This window comes from Nicotiana attenuata, unplaced genomic scaffold (assembly GCF_001879085.1).
Source record: "Nicotiana attenuata strain UT unplaced genomic scaffold, NIATTr2, whole genome shotgun sequence".
In the NCBI taxonomy this organism is placed as follows: domain Eukaryota; kingdom Viridiplantae; phylum Streptophyta; class Magnoliopsida; order Solanales; family Solanaceae; genus Nicotiana; species Nicotiana attenuata.
In genome coordinates, this window is record NW_017675029.1 from 42,005 (window position 1) to 66,863 (window position 24,859).

The 24,859-nt window shown below is 37.2% G+C and overlaps 1 protein-coding gene across 1 annotated transcript; it reads right to left on the bottom strand.

Annotated features, from left to right (window-relative positions):
• Window positions 1–4,006: 4,006 nt before the first annotated feature.
• Window positions 4,007–4,800, bottom strand: LOC109219574 (F-box/kelch-repeat protein At3g06240-like). The gene is made up of 2 exons (XM_019384038.1): window positions 4,733–4,800; window positions 4,007–4,559 (listed from the first exon to the last, which is right to left on the bottom strand). Exons 1-2 carry the CDS (start codon window positions 4,798–4,800, stop codon window positions 4,007–4,009), a joined length of 621 nt encoding a protein of 206 aa, XP_019239583.1.
• Between the last annotated feature and the right edge of the window lie 20,059 nt (window positions 4,801–24,859).

A 24,859-nucleotide genomic window follows, 5' to 3' on the forward strand; every position in this document is an offset into this window, starting at 1 on the left:
AGTATAGTATAATCATATTATTGGACTTTGCTTTTAGCTAGATTGAATAACAAGTTTAGTGATTTAGTGAGTAGTTTATACAAGTCTCTGTGGGTTCGACACTCAACTTATCATTATATTACTTGTCGACCACGTATACTTGCGTGTGCGTTTGGGAGCAACAGTGGAGAAAGCACGCAATATTTAGGGTCATTAAGATAGTTGATGGTATGCAATTTCGTCTGAGATTCTTTAACCCCATACTCCTTCAGAACCCACACATCAGCACTGAGTTAGCTCATAATTACAGAGCACGGATAAATCAGTTCCCAACACTCCAAGCTTCAAATGAAACTCTCTTTCTTCGTAGAGGGGTTGCTCCATCTTCCAATAATTGTCATCAGCCAAATCAATAGACATAATGCCCCAACCATCACCACCCATAGTTGCCCAGTGAAATTTCCCACTCACCAACTTAGCTGAACGATCGAATAACAACCCTCCTTGAAAATTATCAAGTGTTCTCCAAGAAACACTCTTTAAACTATATATTTCCACATAGCCATGAGTGAATCTAGAGGAAATATGCACAACCTTAAAATCATTATGAACCTTATCATATCCAAAACCAATGATGTACATGTAACTTAACATCTTTTCATACGCAGTTGTTTGAACTGTCTAGTTGATGGATTCCACAGAATCTAAGTCATCATTCCCGATGCAAAGACAAATAAAATCATTGACAGAACCCACAATATTATGGATGTTTTTCATGGGATAATCCAAGTCAAATGTCTAGGTAACTGACCCATAAAAAAAAGAACTAACAGAACAATGTTTAAGATTCTGCTGAAGACATTTGAGCTTAAGTGAATCAAATTTATCTAATTTCAGCATCAATCTATGGCTGGTGCAATCCAAACTCAGGACTAGATATTAAATCAAACCAGTCTTTTGAAACACATTTAAACTTCAATAGATATTTCACAGGAAGCCTTACAAGGATATCAGCGATGAGTTCTCGGGGCAAGCTAGGGTTTGTCAACATTGAAACTCTTTGTTTTTCGGGATTCGAAATCAGTTTTAATTTATTATATTTGGAGGGAGCAAAATGCATTAATTGACTCCAGATACACCCCTTACCGTTAATATGCACACAATTTAAGTCCTCTTAATATATTACTACTAAAATTTTGTTGCCTTTTGTTTTAACAAGGCCAGTTCCATTGACAGCCCCTAAAGTTGTCAAGATTTTTCATTTAGATGCCTCAATTAAGGTTGTGACCTATTAGATACTTGAACTACCACTAAAGTGTGCTATTAAACATGAAACACTTACACGGCAATTGTTCTGTTGCTCACACACATTTGAGTGCGTAGGCTAATTTATTTAACCTGCTTTTACTTTTTTAACGGTTAGTCCAAAGCTCAAAAAAAAAAAATGCAGCTATTTTGTATTATTTCATCGTCCTTATTTTTTTTAACCAAACAACTAAAGTTACCAAATCGTTTCCTCTCCATGGATTGACTTCTTGTTGTACATAATGTGTTTTAATATGATATTTAAAGTTAGTCCAGGAACATGTTATGCTGCGCAGTCATTATCTTTGAAGGGCTAACATTAATTACAGACTTACAGTACAATCTAGCAATCAATTTCATCTGTTTGGTGCACTTCACTCCTGCAGCTCAACCACTGAAGACGTAGTACAAGAAAGAGATCATTCAAATTGATGTAAGCCTTGGAAATGTAAGTTTTTTTTTCTTTGGTTATGTTAAAGAGTATTTCACCTAATGTAATGATTTTTTCTTTGGTTATGTACTTATGTTAAAGAGTATTTTCACCTGATGTAATGATAACTGATGTCCAACAATCAAGTTTCCTCTCGTTCGTTTTCTTCTTTCAAATTTTCAGATCTCTTAAATTAGGTTTACATTGAGTGCATAAGTATGCCTCAGAATTTGGTACTATCGTGCATATTTAACAAATAATATACTACTATTATTAATATCATTATACCTTTGATTTAGGGCTGTATTGAATAAATAATGTACTACTTTTAGTACACCAGTACATCCAAGAAAATAACAGAAGATAAATGGAAATGGAACAAGTTAACCAAAGGAAATGGAAATCGATATAAGATTCTAAGTCCGGTTCCTTTTGCTGATGACCTGATCTTACTTGCTGAAGCAACCAAAGAAAATCATAAAAACTTACTAAACTCTGCTCTCTATCGGGACAAAGTACAAACTTTGACTAGTCCAGAATTGTCCTCTCAAACAATACCAAAATGTCAATTAAGAGACAGATCTCCAAATGTATGACTATAAAATTTACTCAAAAACTTGGTAAATACTTGCGCTTCCCTATGATAAGAGATAGAATTACTAGAAAGAACCAGGGGGAGCTTGATTTGTACAAATAAAAATGGGAAATCCAGGAAAATGGGGAATATGGGGAGTGATCAGAGACACAAGGGGGAACTGGATTGCAGTATTTAGTCAGCACATTCCACATGCTATAAATATATACACTGAACTTCTTGCACTTATAACAACAATCAGAATTTCCCTAGAACGAAGCATAATGCCTTAAGTTATAGAAACTAACACGTAAGAGTATGTGTTTAAGACCTAAAATAAATATAAAAAAAATTAACCCTCTCAGATATTTAAGTTTTTTAAATGAGACGTTTACAATATTCGACAATATACACGATGCTTTGTACTCCAAATAGAAAAGCTTTGAGCAGCCATTTTGGTGAGCAGTGGTTGATGCTACTATTGCTTTCCATGTTAATATTCTGCTGATTGTAATCACTCTTGTCAAAGAGCTAATAATGAAGTTCCCAGTTGTTGCTGACGTAATTACAATCTGATGAGATGTCTAATAAGGAGAAGGAATCAAACTTGGAGATGAACTAATGGTCAGTTAGAAAAGTTTGAGGTACTGCATTGCTTGGAGGTTCTCATTTTGGCTATAGAAGGGATACCTGAACCCAGTTTATTTTTTACATATAGCGAGCTTGCGTATTTCTACCAGAGTGAGATATAACATTGCCTAAGAGACTAATTTCCCTTTTGCAGGATGCTTTTACTTTCATGGTTTTAGTCAATAGTATCACCAAAGAGAAGAAGATTCAGCCTTTTGATTGACAAAATAATTAATAAAAATAATTAGATAGGCATAAAGAAATAACTGCAAGCTATTAACAGCAACAAAAGACACCCAAACTTGATGATATTTCACAACTTAACTATTTCAGAGATTCCTCCGCCTCTTCATTAAGTGTCACTAAAAACCAACATTAAAGAAAGCCCTAGATCAAACAACGACCCTGCCAAGGACTATATAAGCTAATTATTATTAGCAATCAAGTTAGCCTTAGTCTTACTTTGTCTAGTGGAACAACATATACCCTTAAAACACTGCTTAAAAGAGAGAGAATGTCCCATGTCATTTACTTAGAATGCAGAAGCACCAAACACTACAACCAAAAATGTTCTTGCAAAAGTTGTTGTTCCTCGGAAATATGCAACAACAAAAAGGATTACCAAGATACTTAAGCAGATGTTTTGTAAAGATGGCCTTTAAATATGGAATATATTGTTCGATATTTGACAAAAGAAGCAGAATTGAACAACACGCAAAAAATATAAAATTCTTACAAGTTGTTACTTACACAACTGTCGTTCACCTGGGTTTTTGCACCCTGCAATATTTCTGGTGTTGATTTATTTTGTAAAATAGGAGAAACCAGGCTTTCAATGTAGAGTTCTGCTTCCACCGCAAGACTGTCACTGACATTAGTAACCGTTGGATATGTGATTAAGTCATTCTCTGGATTGTATATCGCTAAAGTGAAATCAAACACATGCAATATTTCACCTTTACTTGACATGCAAATGGGTGGGAAAAGCAGCTAGCTCTCTGGGGGGACATTAGGGCATTTGAAGGTATACAGTTTTATCCAAGACTCTTTAACCCCATACTCCTTCATAACTCACACATCAGCTCGAATTACATAATCATTACAGAGAACAGAAAAATCATTTCCAACACTCCAAGCGTAAAAAATTTCCGCCCTTCTTCATAGCGGGGCTGCTCCACCTTTCCATATTTCTCATCAATCAAATCAATAGACATGATGATCCTACCTTCACCCAGATTGACCCAGTGAAGCTTCCTACTCTCCAATTTAGGCCAATGATTATATGCCAGCTGCCCTTGAATATCATCAAGTCTTCTCCAAGAATCATTCTTTAAACTATATATACTGACACATGCACAAGTCAGTTCAGAGAAAACAGCCACTACCTTATAATCATCATTAACCTCATCATATCCAAAACCATATATGTACTGACACTCAAAATCCAATGCAGGCATATTCATAATATCAGGCATATGCTTAAATTTTCTAGTTGATGGATTCCACAGAACCAAGCATTTAAACCCAATGGAAAGACAAATCAACCCATTGACAGAACCCACAATATCAAAACGATCATCGGGAGTTTTCGTAGGAATATCCAAGTCAAATGCATCAGTAGAAAACCCAAAAAATAAAAGGCTAACAGAACAATATTTAAGATAAGTCATAAATTGCAACATCAACCTATGGCGGGTGCAATCCTTAGCATTAAAACTAAGATGGGTATTAACAAATTCATGGCTAGATATTAAAGAAAGCCAGTCTTTCGAAACACGCTTGAACTGTAAGAGGGACTTCACAGGAAGTCTTACAAGGATTCAATGATGAGATCTTGTGGCAAGCTAGGGCTGCTCTGTTCAAGAGAGGCTTCAACGTCCATTTGAAAGATTTTTCAAAACAAAATTCCTCCAGCTTTTTCAATTTATATATTGTGACTTATGAAAATAGAACCACTGATCGCTTTTTTATTTCATTGTGCTGCGTAAAGAATGGCTGAAAGTGCACAAATAGCCAATTTTAAAATCTAGCTAGTATTTAATTAATCATTTAAAGTTTAACGACTTTGTTATAAGTATATAAATTTTCCTTCGTTAAAGACCTGTTTCCAGTAAATTCGATCTGATATATGTAGTTTCTTATGCTTCTAACTGAAATTTCAATATGTGCTTCCTCCATTGAGCTTGTCTTGAACTAAATAAGTAATAGACTTATCCCACTTCGTATTCTTATTGCCTAAACAACACTAACTCTTTTTTCTTTTTTTACTAAGAATAGATCAGAAATACAAAATTCACAATGAGACAGTGGTGAATTCATGCATATGTAACCAAATAAGTCATGCTGAATTAATGCCAATATCGGCCAAACCAATCAGATGCATAACTCTACTTACATCAATGTCGAATGATGAATTCATGTAAAATACAGCGGTGCACTTGCCACCATCAAATCTTGGGTTCACCTATGCATGGAAGAGCTTCCTCTTCTTGAAGACAACAATCTCTTATTGTTCTAATGCAGTTGTACTAGTAAAAGTTGACGAATTAATCATTTGTTATTAATGAAATTTGATGTTTAATATGTTAATTTCGCCTGAGAATGTCACATTTTTATTTTTATTTCAAAAAAAATCTAATTTTGACTTCATATTCTTATATTTGAATTAATAATATCATTGAAATAAGAAAGAGGGATATATTCGAACTTGAATCGCAATGTAAGGGAAAAGATTGTGGTTCGATTCCACAGCGTGCTTCTTTTATCCCATCAATCAATGACTATTGCACAAAAAGAAGAAAGAGGCTCGAGGTTATAGTATAGATAGGGAGTGAAAGTTCATAACATTACTTGGGATGGGAAAAAGTAAACAGACCCAGCCTTTGCTCCAATTGGAGCTTCTCCTCTTCGACTCGAGAGATTTCTTGCGAAACTTCTTGACGTCTTAGAAAAGAATCAGTGGAAGAAACGTGTCTCTTAGAGGAAAGGAATAACAATTTATTCCTATAATTTATCCTATAGAAAATCTAGTAACAAAAAGATTTAATCAGAAAAATCGAAAATTCTTGTGGTCTCTTCATTTCATTTCAGGAAGAAGAAGAAAGACGAAGTTCTTCTATCCATTTGAGGATGAATTATAGTTCCATATCCAGCAAGGAAGACAAGCGCATAAATTGAATTTCTGACCGACTCTTCTAAATAATTTCGAATAGTTGTGATAAAAAAAACAACCTCAGGTATTATAGTCAAACATAATACAATAGAAGCAAAAATGAGAAGCAAGCATGAGAAGCACTAAGTGTGACAATGGTCCGTTTCTTTTCTCCTTTCAGTGGTGCATTGAAATGAGTATAAGATTGAGTAAATGGTAATCAAAGGAGGCTAAAGTTATTGATGATAAAAACAAATAATAGAATGAACTTTTCTAATAATTTAAACTTTAAGATAAGATGATCATAAATTCATCATGTTATCGGAGGTTCTAAGAAAAAGATTCGGATCGCAAGTAAAAGAATGTGTTTAAGACCTAAAATAAATATTAAATATTAACCTTCTAATATTTAAGTTTTTAAATGAGATTGTTACAATATTTAACTATATATGCGATGCACTGTGTGAAAGTACAAGGGGGGGGGGGTTTGAATTGTGATCCTTTTTGTTATGGCTAATTAGTCGACTAGTTTACCAGTTAGTCGACTAAAAATTGGTGTGAGCTAAATATTAATAACAGAATGTAAAGTGCACAAAGCAAATAACGCCGAATATTTTATACTGGTTCGGATTAAATGTGAATCCTAGTCCAGTCCCCTTATTTTACAAGAGGGTTCTCTCTTCAAAGCTCGAAACTAAAGTTTACTCTCAATGACGCGATTCATTTAGATGACCGATTCCTCAGGAGGATAGTCTTTCCTTCAGTGGCTTGATCGAAAAGTTTAAGAGAATTCTTAGAAATTGTGGTTGTCCCTTTAGTGGCTTGATTGATAGTTGAAGTGGATTCTTAGAGATCGTGATCTTCCTTTATTTTGGACTTTCTTTCCTTGACGCGCATGAATTGTGTTCTATCGGACGGATATGATTCTGCCATCTTTGAAGCATTATGGGTTAGCACCTTCCTTTGCTTTTGGAATGTACCTGCAATTACGAGTAATGTTATTTTTCATCATTAAAACTTGAATCTAACAATATACTGCTTTTTGATGATGACAAAATGACAAAGGTTACTTTAGTTTACTTCCATGTTTATGTTACTTCAGCTATAGTCGACTCTCCCTCAACTGGAAGCTTCTCTTGTGTGAGCGTGTTCTTTTATAAGCTGACTCCCCCTCAATAGGGCAGACAAAAACCTTTACCTGCATCCCCTACATCTTACTTTCTCCTCCTTTGGCATCAACAAAAAGTATTATACCAGTAAAAACATGTAAACAAGTAATAACCACTAAGTTAAGCATGCAAAAGCAGGAGTAATTGTATAATCATTATAACACTATGACCGGATAGTCAATCCAAAAAGAAGCAAAAAAAATTTATCTTAAACATCCAACAACCAACAACTGCATCAACGATACATAAAATATGTGAGAGTGTTGTAGATAGCCTCCTTGAGGCGGTCAAAGCTTGCATTCACGGGGACTGATATCCCGTCAATTCTGTCATAAATTTCCTTGAAGGCTTTCACTGCATTTTTTGTTGTCCTGAGAAGTTTGACTCGTATCTTGGACACATCAGAACCTGTCTCCTTTGTGATATCATGAATGTCTCCAACTATTGTTTTAGTAGAGACGAGCGGGTCTTTGATGATTGTCAATTATTCATTGATGGTAGTCAGCTTTTCCACAAGATCAGGGTCACAAACACTAGGCTGGGAGACAGAGGACTTAGCTTTGGAGCCAGTCGAGACAATTTTGGCTTTACCATCTTGCTTCTTTACCCAAGTGCCTTACATAAGAACATACCTCATACTAGCAAAGGCTCTAGAGTTGTAGGACTTGATTACAGTGACATATGGATAGTTGGAGTGTGAGATATTATGGGCTTCAAGAAGGTGGGTGATAACAATACTATAGGGAAGACTTATGGGATCATCAACACTCTCAATCATAAAATGATGACCTAGAAGGACAATTTGACTTTATGTTTGGTCAAGAAATAGTAGACCATAAAGGTGTCCTGTTGGGAAAAGTTTGAGAATGATCCAGCACGGGAATGAAGAGTGGTTGCCACAATGTGTGCACAAACTCTAGTTTCAAAACTTACATCACCGGGTCTAAGGGAATAGGTGGGTGAATCATCTATACAACGCTTTGCTTGATCAAAAGAGCTTTCAAAATCTTCGGGCCAAGTATTTTTGATAACATTGAAATTTCAGAGCACTTACACTGGAAGATAGAATCAAAGAGGCACAAGCCAGAATAATGATATCTGGTCGACTAGTAGTTAAGTATAACATCGATCTAATCATTCCTCAGTACTTAGTTTTGTCCATTGATTTTTCTTTCTCATCTTTGTCAAGGGTACTTGACGGACTGATATGCGTTCCAAGCGCTTTAGCATTGCTCATACCAAGTTTTTTATTAATTCCTTAGTGTAATTCATTTGACAAATGATTGTGCCCTTTTTGCTCTTTTCTTATTGATGAATTTGTAGTCAAGGAAGAATGAAAGTTCCCCTATCATACTCATGTCTAACTCACTTTGCATGAGATTTGAAAAATCCTTGCATAGAGCAAGGTTAGTACTTCCAAACATAATATCATCGACATAAATTTGAATAATGACATTACATGCGGAGGATATCTTATTAAATAATGTCGTATCTATTTTATCTCTCATGAATACATGATCAGTTAGAAAAAAGCTCAGCCTTGAATACCAGACTCGAAGAGCTTGCTTAAGTCCATAGAGGGCTTTAGTCAACTTACACATGATAAGAAAATTGTGAGCTTTTAAATCCAGGAGCTTGTTTACATATACCACCTCGTCAATGAAACCGTTTAAAAAGGCACTTTAACATCCATTAGAAATAAGTTAATACCTTTAGCAGATGCATAAGATAGCAATATACAAATTGATTCTAACCAAGCTACGGGAGTAAATGTTTCATTATAGTCGACTCCTTCCTATTGTGAGTAGCCTTGAGCAACTAATCTAGCCTTGCTTCTAACCACTTTGCCATCTTCATCCAACTTGTTTCTGAATACCCATTTGGTTCCAATGATTCCAACATTTGCTGGCTTAGGTACCAATTTCCATACTTGATTTTTATCAAACTATCTCCAGAAGAAAAAAGTCAATATAACATGTGTCCAGGAGACTAGGTGAGTACGATCGGAGGCGACGGATGCGCATGAGTTTAAATTGTGGTATTCTGAAGGCATGAAGGGTAAGAACGAAGTGGGTATTTTGGTGGACAGGGAACTCAGAGAGACGATGGTAAAGGTCAGATGGGTCAATAATACATTGATGGCTATTAAGTTAGTGGTTGAAGAGCTCATTCTGAATGTCATAAGCATCTACGCACCCCAAAGGGCTTGGATGAGGAGGTTAAGAGGCGTTTCTGGGAGGGTTTGGATGAGGTTATGCATGGTATTCCGTTCACTGAGAAGTTATTTATAGGAGGGGATTTCAATGGGCATATTGGGGTGACTGTTGGTGGCAATGGCGAGGTTCAGACGACTTCGACTTTGGGAATAGGAACGGAGGAGGTACTTCACTGTTGGATTACGCTAAGGCTGTTAAGTTGGTGATTGTAAACTCTAGTTTTACGGAGAGGGGGGAGCATTTGGTTACTCTCCAAAGTATAGTAGCTAAGACTTAGATTGATTATCTCCTCCTCAAGAGGTGTGATAAAGGGATGTGCAAGAATTGCAAGGTTATCTCGAGTAGTAGGGACGCAAGTGGTATGTGGACAATGTTGGCGAACAATATAAGGGAGGTTGCGAGATAGGTGTTAGAGATCTAGAAAGGTTACTTTGGCGGTCACAGAGGCAACTGGTGGTGGATTGTCAAGGTCCAAGTAAACATGGAAGCTAAGAAAGCGGTGCACCTGGGCGTAGTGGAGAGCACATACGAGGAGGAGAGGAGAGAGAATAAATATATAAGAAAGCTAGGAAAGAGGTAAAGTTAGCGGTCACAGAGGCTAAGACTACAGTGCTTGGTAGTCTGTACAAAGAACTGGGGGACAAAGGCGGGGACAAGAAGTTATTCCTGTTGGCCAAGGCGAGAGAGAGGAAGGCTCGTGATCTGGACCAAGTGAGGTACATCAAGGACGAGGAAAGCAGAGTGTTGATGGAAGAGGCTCAAATTAAGCGGAGATGGCATACTTACTTTCATAAACTTCTGAATGAAGAGGGGGACAAAGACATTGTGTTAGGTGAATTGGGGTACTCCAAGAGTCATCGAGAATTTAGCTACTGTAGTCACATTAAGGTTGAGGTGGTCGTGGGGGCTATTCGTAAGATGAGCAGGGACAGAGCGATCGAGCCAGACAGAATTTTGGTAGATTTCGGAGGTATGTGGATAGAGAAGGCTTGGAGTGGTGGACTAGGCTGTTTAATGTTATTTTCAAGATAAAGAGGATGCCAGATGAAAGGAAGTGGAGTAAGATGATACCGTTGTACAAGACTAAAGATGATATCCAAAATATCAAGTTACTAAGTCATACCATGAAAGTTTGGGAGAGGGTAGTGGAAGTAAGGTTAAGGAGGTCGGTGTCTACATCCGACAACCAGTTCGGGTTCATGCCTGGTTGTTCAACTACAGAAGCTATCCATCTTATTAAGGTTGGTTGAACAGTACAAGGATAGGAAGAAGGATTTGCACATGGTGTTTATTGACCTAGAAAAATCGTATGACAAGGTCCCTAGGGAGGTTCTTTAGAGATGCCTGGAGGTAAAAGGTGTTCCGGTATCTTACATTAGGGCAATTAATGACATGTATGATGGAGCTAAGACTCGGGTTAGGACAGCGAGAGGTGACTAGGAGCATTGTTAATTGTTATGGGGTTACACCAAGGATCTGCGCTTAAATCGTTCTTATTTGCCCTAGCGATGGACGCACTGATAGGCCATATTCAAGGGAAGGTGCCACGGTGTATGTTATTCACTGATGATATAGTTTTGATTGATGAGACTCAAGGAGGCGCTAACGAGAGGTTAGAGGTTTGGAGACAGACCCTTAAGTCTAAACGTTTCAAGTTGAGCAGGACTAAGACAGAATACGTGGAGTGCAAGTTCAACAACGTATTGGGGGAAGCGGACATGGACGTGAGGCTTGCCTCACAAGTCATCCCTAAAAGAGGAAGATTCAAGTACCTTGGGTCGGTTATCTAGGGGGATGGGGAGATTGACGAAGATATCACGCACCATGTAGGGGTGGGGTGGATGAAATGAAGGCTAACATCTGGCATCTTGTGTGACAAGAAGGTGCCGCCGAAACTTAAAGGTAATTTTAATAGAGCGACGGTTAGACCGATAATGTTGTATGAGGAAGAGTGTTGGCCAGTCAAGAATTATCATATCCATAAGATGAAAGTAGCAGAAATGAGGATGTTGAGATGGATGTGCGGGCACACTAGGCTGGAAAATATTAGGAATGAAGATATTCGGGTGAAGGTCGGCATGGCTCCCATGGAAGACAAGATGCAGGAAGCGAGACTTAGGTGGTTCGGCACGTATGGAGAAGAAGCCTGAATGCCTCAGTAAGGAGGTGTGAGTGGCCGGCTTTGACGGGTGTGAGAAAAGGTATAGGATGACCTAAGAAGTATTATGGAGAGGTGATCAAGCAGGACACTGCGCTACTTCAGATTTCCGAGGACATGGCCTTTGATAGAAAAGTGTGGAGGTCGAGCATTTGGGTTGAAGGTTAGGAGGTAGTATTTTTCTACTTCGTACATGGGGTGAGGCTATTCTTTGTCTTATACTGCTAGTGGTTCATGTTACGTCCATACCAGTTCCTCGTGTTCGTAGTATCGTGCCATTGTTGCTATTATTGTTACTGCTTTTGTTTCTATTTTCTGGTTCTTACGTTACTGGTATTATCTTTCTGGCTTCTGTTATTGTTACTGACCTACTGTCTCTTTTCGTCTTCTTGAGCCGAGCGTCTATCAGAAACAGCCTCCCTATTCCTCCGGAGTAGGGGTAAGGTCTGCGTACAAACTACTCTCCCCAGACCCCACTTGTGGGATTTTTCTGGGATGTTGTTGATGTTGTTATTGATTTTTATCAAACTGATCAAGTTGTTCTTCCATAGCTTGTACCCAGATAGAGTCCTTAAAGGCTTTATCAACTTTCTTATTCTAGTTGAGATATGAGAGCAATGTTAGACTTTTTCTTGAGAGTTCCCCTGATTTTCATTCCATCGTTTGGATTTCCTATGATAAAATTCTGTGGATACTTAGGTTCACTTCTCCATTCATTTGGTATTGTTTTAGCTTGCTGAGTAGTCGACTCATTTTAAGTTTCAGCATGTTTACTCACATGTTCATTAGTCGACTTTGAAGATTCATTGCAGCTATTAGTTGATTCCTTTGGTTCATGAGATTTACTGATCTTTGGTAGGTCTTGGTTAATATCTTCGTCACCTGCAATGACTCCTTTCTCAGCCATAGGGTTATTCATCAAAGATAACATGAACTGATTCTTTTACACACAAAGTACATTTATTATAAACGCTAGATGACCTACTATTATTTAAATATCCAAAAAAATATACATTCGTCCCTTTTTGGATCGAACTTACCAATATTGTCCTTACCATTGTTATAAACGAAGCATTTACTTCCAAAGGGATGTACGTAGCCAATGTTTGGCGTTTTGCCCTTCCTTAGTTCATATGGAGTTTTCTTCAGAATATGCCCAATGAGCATCTTTTAAGGATATGACATGTTGTGCTGATTGCCTCTGCCCAAAAGTGATTTGGTAAGGAGTGTTCTAGTATCATTGTTCTGGCCATGCCTTGCAGGGTTTGATTTTCGCGTTCAACTACTCTAGTTTGTTGAGTTGATCTAGGATTTGAAAAGTTGTGAGTGTATCCTTTGATGTTTTGTACTTCAATACCACACAAGAGGAGGGTGATTTGTGTGGTGTCCAATTTTCGCATGCACTGGATTATAGAATGACCCGGTTCTTCTATGTGTTCCTTAAACTACAATTGAGGAATAACTAATGTAGAAAGTAAAGAACACAAGGTAAAAAACCACGGCCTACTTCCCGGTAGGATTTTCCCCAATACTTCAGTACAATTCTGAGTCAAACAACAATGTTTACAAACTCTTGCAAACCTAGGATTAACTCTAACCCTTGTAGCAACACGCCACAGGCTGTTACGACTACTTCAAGTTAACTCTAACTTGAATGATAAAACTAAAGTACCTAGTACAAATGCTTCTAAAGAAAAGGTGAAAGGTACAACTCAGAATCTCCTGCTACAATTGAACTAGAATTAAAGACAAACACATGAAACTGGTTCTTCAATTTGATTTATGTAGCTTTAGGTTTTCACTCTTGAAACTCACAAGAATTGCTAACAAAGTGCATTACTACTTTGCTCTCAATTCTTGCTTAACTTTAGTGTGTGTGCGTCACCACTTATACTTATCCCTTGCACGTGCATGCCTTTTGCTTGATTCTGATCATATCCTGTATACAGTGTATATGGACCTGGTTTATGCATGTGTTCCTTTATCAATCATCAAAATCAAAACCCCTCAAGTTAACAAATTCTCCCTTTTTGATGATGACAAACTCTGTGCTTTTCAAAAGTATGGAACCTGTTTCAACTCTGCTCAACATCAATACAATGTCTGAACACTTTCCATTTAAAGTCACAAATCATCAAGGACCTGGTTCATTAGGTTATAAACATCACAATCCAAAGAAAAAACACATCTTATCTTCCCTCTTTTGGCATCATCGAAAAGTTGCATAATTAAGTCAAGTAACCAGATTTTAACAGATATTACTCATGGCCATTGGGGCTACTTCAAATTCAATCATGGAAATAATTTTCTCTTTTTCAATCTAAGCATAGTAGCCATCTAAGAAATATCAACAAACAATTAGAGCAGAAGCAATTAATTTCATTGGTTGATAAGATCCTACCACAAAGCATAAGAAGAAATAAAAACATAGAACCATGAGGAGAAAAACAGAGAAATCTCACTAGGGTCACTGGTTACAAACTGGGATAGGAAGGGTATAGGACTGGGAAGGACAAGGTTCTTGGTTCTTAGCTTGAAGCAGCTTCAACATGTCTTGAAGAATATCCTCATTGTTCTCTTTCTCCTTTGCAAGCTCAGACTTGAGAGACTCTCTCCGAACTTCTACTTCAGCCAACCGTTTCTTCATCCTTTCAATTTTAGCATCCTTAGCCCCACTCTCCTGCTCCAATGCTCTAATCTTGCTGTTCTTATGTACCCTCTTAGATGAACCAAGTTCTTTGGGTGCAGTTTGGAATTGGTAGTCACAATTAGTCAAAGTTCCAGCCCCGAAATAGTCTTTACTAGTACAAACATCTCATTTCTTGAGGGGAACCTTAAAGTAGTCAAGCACAGTAGTTAGGATAAAGTCATAGGGAATGAAATGAGTCTTGGTGCGACAAACAACCCTATGAAGGAGTTGGATTATGAACCCTGCCAAGACTCCATAAGGACTATGTCCATGAAGGTTGCAATTTTCTTTCCTACTTGGGAAGAATTACTTTATTCACAAATTCAAAAAGCACTTTGTGAGTAGGGTTCATCTCACTCTTGTATACAACCCTGGTTCTTGCTCTAAGTCCTTATCAGCAAACTTCCTTGTGATGGCCAATAAAGTAGGAAGATTTTCTAGACTAGGCCATTTTAGCTTGGTATAATTATTATACCGCTCAGCAGGTATACCTAGAATCTTCCCAAGCTCTTTATCGCTAAAGCTGATTTTCACTCATTTCACTTCACTGTTGAGCCTTCCATCATAAATCTCACAATTTTAGCCCTGGCCAACCTTCCTTCAAACTGAAGACCATGTCCTTCCATCCTTGTAACTCCAATTTTTCCAGCAGCAATACCATTCCTTCTTCCTCCATATCTCGAAGAAGCATACCCTTCAAAATAGTTCTTTTTTGGAATTTCACTAGCCTATCTTTTTCTTCATCAGTCTCCTTTTATTCACTTTCTTCCTCCACTACTTAAACTTTCTTTGATTTTATAGCATACCTAGTTCTTTTGGACAAAACAGAGTCTTCTGCCTCAACAGACATTTCTGGAGACTTCTTCTTAGAAGTATTTCTTTTCATAGAATTGGGAGTGACAACCTCTAGTTCCGCTGTCTCATCCTCATCATGAAGGACCACGTCCATCTCTTCAATCTGAGTTGCCTCATTGTTTCTCCAATTTTCTTCTTTCCCTTGACAACAACCTTTTTGGCACTCTCAGCTAAGGCCTTTTTCAAGTTGGCCTTACTCTGCTTCTTCTGTCTCTTTGTAGTTCTTCATCTTGTGGGATGGTTTGCCAAGCTACACAACTCAGTAAACATTTGTACTATAACCAACTTTAGCTGTTATAACTCAGAAAACTTTAAAGAGGCAGCCTTTCTTTTCTTGCCACCCATTGCCTTTTTAGGGATTTTTACTATTTCACTTTTCTTCTTCTTTGGGTTGTAACTATCAAACACTTTCTGTAGCAGATGATGAAGGTGTTCCGTTCTAGAAGGAACAAGTTCTTGGAACCTTTTCCTCAACCTAACCAGCCCCTCTGCTGGAGTAGTGTCCCCAGAACCACTACCTGCTACTTCAACAATTTCTTCCTCATCATCACTCTCTTCACTCCATAATACCATTGCCCATGTTTCATTATTCAAACCAACATGAGTGGGTGAAGTAGATCCAGCAATATTTCTTCTTCCTTTCCCCTCACAGCAAATTCAATACCCTCACTCTCCTTTTCTTTTTCTTTTCAATGTTTACCATCAATTTTGTCAGTGCCAACAGTTTTTACACCAACAGTCGAACCAACCAACACAAACCTAGTTTTAATATTTTTTGCAATTTCAGAAGCAAAAACTAAAGTTTTTAATCCAGAAATTACATGTTCAGTTTAAGATAAACACGTTCTTCCCCCCAGTCGCAGAATTGAAGGAATCATCAGATTTTTGAGGTTCTTCTGCTTGAATGGCTTGTAGCATCTCATTCAATTTCTTGGCATGTTCTTTACTTGCTACTGTTTTGCGTGCAATCATATTGACATGTGTTTTCTTGGGGGTTTGAGGGGTTGAAGTTGTGGGTGAAGGTTCTTTGAATGGTGAAGCAGGATTCTCAGAATTCTTAGGGTTTTCAGTTGTATTTTCCATTTGATCAGTGTGTAAGGTTGAAAGAATTTGAGAGAGATTTAGGGTTTTTGGTGTTTTGATCTTTTAACGTTTTGGATAGAAGAAGCGGGGAAAGTCGAATCAATCTAAAGAGAGAAGAGTTTGAGTGTATAATGGCAACTTTTGAAGGTTAGAAATCTTTTCACCTTTGGAGTGTCAGTTTGAAAAGTCGTTGGACTCTTCCCCAAAAATTTCGGCAATTATGGCGCATGGGTTTAGTGGTGAAACTGGTTCGTTTGTAGCTGATTGGTCCAAAAAGAGTTTGGGATAAAGTGGGACTCTTGTCAGATCATGATTCATATGCATTTATTTCAACTTATGCAGAGTGTAGAATACATACCTTATAAACTCGATGAACCAGGTTCTTCACTGAAAGTTCTCTTGTGTAAGACTGAATTTTCCAAAAAAATTAAGAGTAATATCATTAGACATCAGTGCTAAATATCAGTACATGGAACAAGAGTATACTAACAAAAGTATGGTACTGAGCAATATCTAATCTAATTATTTTCAAAGTTCACAAATTACCCAACCAATCAATGAGTTAGAATCGATTTCTTTTAGATGATCTTAATCATCCCTAGTTCTAACATGTTCCTTTCAAAGTGATCCCTACTCAAAGTTTTTTTTGAAGATGTCATCAATTTGCTTATCAGTAGCAAAAAATTCCATAGTGATCAAACCCTTCTATAAATTATCCCTTAGAAAATAATGCCTAACATCTATGTGCTTAGTTTTTTTGTGATGAACCGAGTTTTTGATCATGCTGATTGCATTATTATTGTCCTAAAAGATAGCGATACAATCTATATCAGTTCCAAAGTTCATTAATTGTTGTTTATTCCATAATAATTGAGCACTACATGAGGCAATAGCCATATACTCAACTTCAGCAATAGATAAAGCCATAGTATTTTACTTTTTAGTTGCCTAAGATACAAGACATGAGCCAAGAAAATATGCCATACCTGAAGTACTTTTTTTTATCCACAAGAAAACCTACATAATCAACATCATTATATCCCACTAAATCAAAATTACTACCTTTTGGATACCATAGGCGAAGATCAGTTGTGCCTTTTAAGTATCTCACGATTCTCTTGACTGCCTTCAAGTGAGACTCCTTTGAATTTGCTTGGAACCTAGCACAGAGTCATTTTTTGATCGACAGATGAACCAGGTTCATCCAAATCCAATGTTGTGGTTGTTGCTATAGGAGTGTCAATTTCTTTAGATGCTCCTTCATTGTTTTATTGTTGAGGAAAACGTTCATAGATAGGTTCCTTCGAGGTTTGAGGATCAATTCCTCTCCGGTCCATTCCCCCTTGTCAGGTTGCCCTGGGCGAAGGACCTGGTCCATCACCTGTTCCTTCTTGTGATGCAACTTTAGGCTGGTCTGTGGTTTTATCATTTGAATTTCCTATCAGCCCAATCTCTTCATCATCTTGTTCCCGCCTCTCAGAAAGAATGTTAGTTTTATCAAAAATAATATGTACACTTTCTTCTACACACATAGTTCTTTTATTGTATATCTTATATGATTTTCTATGTGAAGAATATCCCAAAAATACTCTCTCATCACTTCTAGGATCAAACTTTTTTGGGGAGTCTTATCAATTATTGTTAACAAAGCACGTGCATCCAAATGCCCTAAGATGGGATATATTTGACTTTCTTCCTTTAGGTAACTCATAGGGAGTTTTCTCAACAAGAGGTCTAGTCATACACCTATTTATGATATAGCATGCGGTGCTCACAGCTTCTGCCCAGAAGCTATGAGGCAACTTACTAGAAAGTAACATGGTCCTAGCCATTTCCTCCAAAGTCTTATTCTTTCTTTCAACTACTCCATTTGTGGAGTTATGGGAGTAGAAAAATTATGATCTATGCCATGCTCATAACAAAATTTATAAAACTTATTATTCTCAAACTCAATACCATGATCAAACCTAATTGATGCAAGTTGATTACCTAGTTGTTTTGAGTTTTTCTAACACATGAAGTGAACATGTCAAATGCTTCATCTTTAGATGTTAAAAAAAGTGTCCAAGTAAATATAGAGTAATCATCAACAATCAAATTTACCTACCTTTCCAACTCCAATGGTCCCACCTTTCTTTTCTTCCAATGGAGAGATTACCTCCTTTAAAGGCCGCAAGTGAAAGGAACTGGTTCTTGTTCCTTGTCATGTGCTTTGAGTAACCACTATCCATGTACCATATTTGGCTGATCTCCTTCACTTGGAAAGCAAATGGGGGGTTAGTATTAGGAACTCAACCTAGTTTGAGTCCTATTCTATAGGCAAAAGGATAAATCAGATTCTTCTTTGCCCAATTTGGCAGCCTATTCTTCCCTAGAACAAAATTTTTGTCCCTTAAACTTGCTTTTTCTTTTGCTACACATTCACTCTTATAGTGTTCAGTGTTACCACAGTGAGTGCAAATCATATTCTCAGGAAGTGTGACGTACTTGCTTTTGGGATCCCATTTAGGTGCAGAATTCCCAATGTCAAGTCCCCTTGTGTTGCTACTATGGTATTCTTGTAGCCATGAAAGTGCATCAGAGGACATGTTATATTTACATGTTCTATCTAGCTCATTCTTAACCTTAGTCAAATCCTCTTTCAAAGCTCTTACCTATTCATCCCTTTTATATAACTCATCTTTTACCTTTCCTAAATCTTCTTCTAGTGTGAGCTGTATGACACTAGCTATTTCTTTACTTGTTCCTAACTTTAATTTTAAATTTTCATACTAAGTTCTAAAATAGTTGTATCAAGTGCATGAACCTGGTTATTGGAAGCAGTATTTTCAGTTTCAGTTTCACAAGTTCTAAGTTCCAGTTCCAGATTTTTGCACTTTGCTTTCAAAATGACAAACTCCTTTGGTACTTGTTCCTTTTCAGTATTTACATCTTCAGACTGCTCAATTAACTCGAGCAGTAATTCAGATAATCTTTCTTTAGAAAGAAATTTGATCTTGTCATTTAATTGAAGGACACTTACCTTAAGTTCTTCATCAGATTCTCCAATAGCCACTAGAGCTCGTTCATCATCATCATTATCATCATCAGAACCCTCATGTAAGCTATCTTCCCAAGTAGCAACCATTGCTTCGGTTGATCCTTTATTACTGTTTTTCTTGGGATTAACATGTTCCTTCTTCTTATTCCTTCGTTCAGCTCTTTCCTTTTTCTATTCAATCTCCCACAAAGGATAGTTCTTGATCATGTGATCAGGATTTCTACATTTATAGCACCCATCAGTCGCCTGCTTTTCTGGAGCTTTGGCCTTGCTGTAGCTTCCACTTCTTGAAGAACCTTTCCTCTCCTTAGGTACTTCTTGAAGTCTTTGGTGATCATTTCCATTTTATCCTCTTCTAAATCAGAACCTTCAGTGATTCTAAGTTCCAGACTCCTTTCCTTCTTAGGTACATCCATCATTATGGTTTGCCTCCTAAGTTCATAAGCTTTGAGATTTTCAATCAACTCATCTAAAGGAAGTGTAGTAATGTTCTTTGACTCCTAAATGACAGTGATCGTGCTTTCCCAAGTGACTGGTAAGACCCTAGTTAGAATCTTTTCAACCCTTTCTTCTTCAGAGATAGTCCTTCCAAGAGACTTTAATTCATTTGTCAAGGTAGTGAACCTTGTGTATATATTTTGAATGTTTTCTCCATCCTTCATGGCAAAATTCTCATATTGTGAAAACAACAAAGTTCCTCTTGATCTTTGCACTTGAGTTGTTCTTTCATGGGCTACTTGCAGTGTGTCCCATATTTGCTTGGCAATGGAGCAGCCTTAGGTTCTGCTGTGCTCATCAGGACCATATGTTGATACCCAATTTTTCCCTGTATATTTTTCATATACAAAATACCTTTCAAATAGCATAGGTATGCATATATAAGTATGTCCAAGAATTTCTCTATTTTTTCTTTAATTTTTGAAGATTTTTAAACCAATTTTATTGCCCTATTTTACCAGTAAAAAACCAATAATTATTCCCCAAATTATCATTTTTGATTAACTTATTGTATTCTCATATTTATACCAAAATATAGCTAAGGTAATTTTTGAGCATTTTTTACAAATTTATTTAGTATTTTAAAGCTAAATTGCATATAATTGCAATATTAGCCTATTTTAAGAGTTAACTGCGTTTATAATTACAAAATGGATTCCAGTACTTTTATTTAATATTTATACATTATTAATTAATTTTGTACCTTTAATTTGTTTCCAGAATTGATTTTGCTATTTTTATAAAATAAAAAGGAAAAAATGGCTATTTAAATACTAGCCCTAACCATTTCAATTTTAGCCTGAAACAACCCCCAATTAAACCCAATCCCAATCCCAAGTTACCCGGCCAAATTCATAAATTACCCACCCCTGACCCACTCAAATAACCCGCTCGGACATCTTCTTTTAACCCATGCATTCTTTCCTTTTAATTTACCAAACCCCCCAACCCTAAATCATTTTCAATTATCCGCCCCTGAAACCCTCCCCTCTCTCAAACACTCTCGAACCTTCTCTAACCCTAGCCACCTCTGCCCTGAAATCCACCGGAATCTATGGCCTCCAAGACTACGAGGTTCCTACACCTACCTCCTGGTGCTCTTACGTGCCTGATACCTGAAGATTCGAGGCCTGACTATGAAGGGTTGAACCCAGACCACCGTCGATTCGAGGTCTCAGGGTTATATCTGGCCTTGCTCCGGCATACCATGGTTGTTTGAGCCTGGTTCTGACCTCTCCGATGCAGATCGGTGACCTTTCAAAGCTTTTCTCATTTCTAGGGTTCTTCTGAAACCCTAACCTTTCGAGGTTTTCTCCGATTTCTTTAGATCTGTGGTGCATCTATGCTTTCCCTGAGTTTTCAAACGATTTCCCTAACTCTTCTTTCAAAATCACAATCAAAACCTTTCTTTTCCGATTTAGGGTTTTCTGAAAAGTGTTTAAGTGTTTTTATGATTTTTCTTTGTCATTCGAGTGTATTTGTCTCTACTGTGTTCTCGTATCATGTTCTTATATGCTTCTCTTACTGTGCTTTCCTATATTATGATCTCGTATGCTTTTACTGTGCTCTTGTGCTTTTTCTTTTACCATGTTCTCGTATGTTCTTCTACTATGTTTTCTATACTATGTTCGTGTATGCTTTTCTACCATGTTCTGTTTTGTCTCGCCTACTATATTTTTTCTACTGTGTTCTTAAGTGTTTTACTATTTTCCTTCTACTGAGCCCTGTTTAAAGTTCTTCCGGAAAACCTCTTTAAGCACGCTTCTTCTACTATTCCTATCAGTATTTTTCCTTTATTTTTTCTTGAATGCTTCTACCGTGTTTGCATGTTACTTTGTTATCATGTTTTCTTATGAGTTTCTGCTGCTGAAAGGAACATGCAATAGGTTTCAGTTCTGAAACCTCTGAGCCTGTTTCGACTACTTGCCTTCTCATCTCTGTACTTAATTCAAGGTGGAAACCCTAGAATTTGGGGATTCCGCCAAGTTTGATTGTGGGATTTGATTGAACTAGGGTTTTATTTCAAAACCCCTAATTCTTTCAGACCAACTTCAAGACTCTGAATTGAGTTTGGGGCTTCCTTGTTTTCATGTGATTTTGACCTTTTTACTTCTACACTGGATTTCTCTATAGATTTTACAGTAACATGCCAGTCTTCTTTCATGCTCACATGCTCTTTATATATGATGAATTTCCCTCTAAATGGTTTTCGAATTTGCAATTAGTTCAAGCTTCCTTCTGAATATAGGCTGATTGATTTCTTTCCATTGTTTACTGATTTTCTCTGTTACTCGACCTAAGTAAAACCCTTCTTCACTTTTTCTAACTTGGTTCATTCATACAAAATCTCGGACCATTTGATTTACTGGTGGTTAATTGATCTTCTTACCTTATTTGCACAAACCGTGTACTTCAAAACCTTGTCCTTAAATAACCTTTTTATGTATGTGCCCTTAATTGCATGTTGTGAACAAAGTATTTATTCAATTTCTTTCCTTAATTGGTTTTTACCCGTTCGAATCTGAATCCCTTAATTAAAGGGAGTCTTGTGTAATTGATTGACAATTAGTTCTTCAACTATTTTCTTACCTTATTTCCTCATGATTCTTACACTATAAATACACGACTCTTTAACACACAGCACACGATTGAACAATCCTCCACTCCACAATTCACAATCTCTTCTGAACTCTTACTCTCTTTCTTGTCTGCACTGTGGCTTTTACAAGACTACTACATTTTCTCTATTTATTTCTTTGAAACGGGTATGTCCTAATTTAAGTTTCAGCATCACCATAATGTGTTCATTTACAGCTTTTATCCATGTCTACTTTACTGTTTCTGTTTAAATTAAGTATGCTCATATCTTTCTGTCTGTTTCTGTTATGAATCCTTGCTCCCCTACCCTATTGCCCCTATGTGTTTGAGAGTTGTGGCATATGGCATGGCAACATGAATTGTTGTCCATGAATTAAGTTCGACCCAATGGGGTCTTTACCTCTAAATAAACAGGCTGGAGGGTGTGCCAGCATATCCCATTGGTGGGTGTGCCCATCAGCCTGTTTTTCTTTTGCTCTTGCAAATTCCCCCATTCCCTATCCCCTATGTGTGTTAATGTGAATTGCTCCCCTCTTCCTTTTCCCCTTTCAGAATTCCACTTCTGCACTTGCACTCTCTCTTAGTTCCTAAGTTCTGCCCCCCTCTTGTGAGCCTTGCCTTAGGACCTTGAGTTCCCTCTGAACTTGGACACTTGACGGCTGGCCCTTCCACACTACACTATGTCCTAGTCTGGTAATATATTTGGGGTGTAAGTACTGCCCGAAATCCATGTGAGACTTTTAGGAAACTCTGACACACCCCAAATGAGAGAAAGGCTTTGAAATATGATCTTTGGAGTTCGTTTACTTCATACTTCAGACAGGAAGTCTGAATCAGGCTCTCCTTGGTTGTAATTTTTAATATATGATGTATTTTTCTTTATTTTACTTTTCTAGGTTGTAATAACTTTTTAATAAAACTTTCGGGGTTGGCTAGTGAACAAGGGAAGGGTAACCATGTATGCAAAGGGTAGATAACCTGCCTATAGGAGTTGCTGATTTTCTGCACTTCCATATGTAGATAACCTGCCTATAGGATCTCTAATTTCAGCATTCTCATATAGATACCATGTCTACAGGAATTTCCGCATTCTTTCACATAGATACCACGTCTATAGGAATTTCTGCATTCTTTCACATAGATACCATGCCTATAAGAATCCTGCATTCTTTCATGTAGATAACATGCCTATAAGATTTTCTAATTTCAGCATTATCATACGTAGATAACATGTCTATAGGATTTCTGCACTCTCATGTATACATACCATGTCTATAGGATGCATATGCATGTAGAGAATATGCCTATAGGTCCTTTCTGAGGCTCAGAAGGGCAGCTCACTGGGAATTCTCAAGCTGGGGAGTCCAAATCTACGCGCCGGACTGATTGCCAGATGCACCTGCCTCAAATCATGTACATTCAAGTACAGAAGTGTAGCGTGAGTACATAAAAATTTATACCCAGGAAGTATCTTGTCTAACCTCAAAGAAGTAGTGACGAGGAGTCGACTCCGACACTTACTAGGGCCAGAAAATATAATAATATAAAGTTCTATATTTTAATTCACAATGTATGTAGATAACAACAAACTCAAACAAGAATAATACTAAAAATCCTTTCATCCAATTAATAGATCTAGGAAATTTCTTCATTTAAAACAAGTAAGCTTTCAAGCAATGAATCATACAAATTATAAGGGGTTCCGATTCTATTATCACACACAAGTACCACATATCCACTTCTCACTTGGCAAACGTGTTTATAGGTCTTAATAACCAAACGCAATCAGATGTCATGTTCATATAAAACCCAGCATTTAGATGTCATGCCTATAGGGTTCCTGCATGTCTACTATGTTTATAAAATGTGTTCTAAAGTGAACAAACGCATAGAAAGCATGCCTATAGGAGCTTTAACCGAATCTGAATCACCTCACTCGTTTATAAGTCTAAATCTAGCAGTAATAATGTATTACCAATGGCAGAACTTGTGCACTTCTAAAACTCGCTTTTAACTGGCAACTTTTCTTAAATCAGTATGTAGTCAGTTCATATTCTTGTTTCTGAAATCTGTAGATATCATGACCATAGGTTTTCGTCTATCACTTAGGCAAGCCATAGGATAACTTGTAAACTGAGTCAGGTTTTACTAGCTACAACCAACAGGTAGGCCTGCTTCGGGCTTCTTATCTGAACTATGTAATAAATCAGTCTGCCTCAAACCTTTTAAGTTTAATTAGACCTTAAACAGTACTTGCAAGACATGCTAAACTATGTGCTTTTGTTGGTTTAAAGGAGGTCTGTCTGAGCCTTTTATTTGTTTATATGCCAAACTTGCTATATATGTTTTGTTTGTCGCCTTAGTATTTTTACCTTTTGAAACCACAAAATAAGCCCAACATCTCCTCCCTTTAGGATTAGTAGTCCCAAGTACCTCCGGGACTGATAGGACTGGGGCGGGTAATAGCATGCAATAAGTAAACGA

What these genes read in the sequence shown, in the direction of transcription:
- LOC109219574 (XM_019384038.1), bottom strand. Translation starts at nt 4,800, where the DNA reads ATGGACGTTGAAGCCTCTCTTGAACAGAGCAGCCCTAGCTTGCCACAA. An exon ending in GATCTCATCATTGAATCCTT is followed by an intron (nt 4,560 to 4,732) that starts GTAAGACTTCCT and finishes TTGTTCTGTTAG; the next exon opens with CCTTTTATTTTTTGGGTTTT.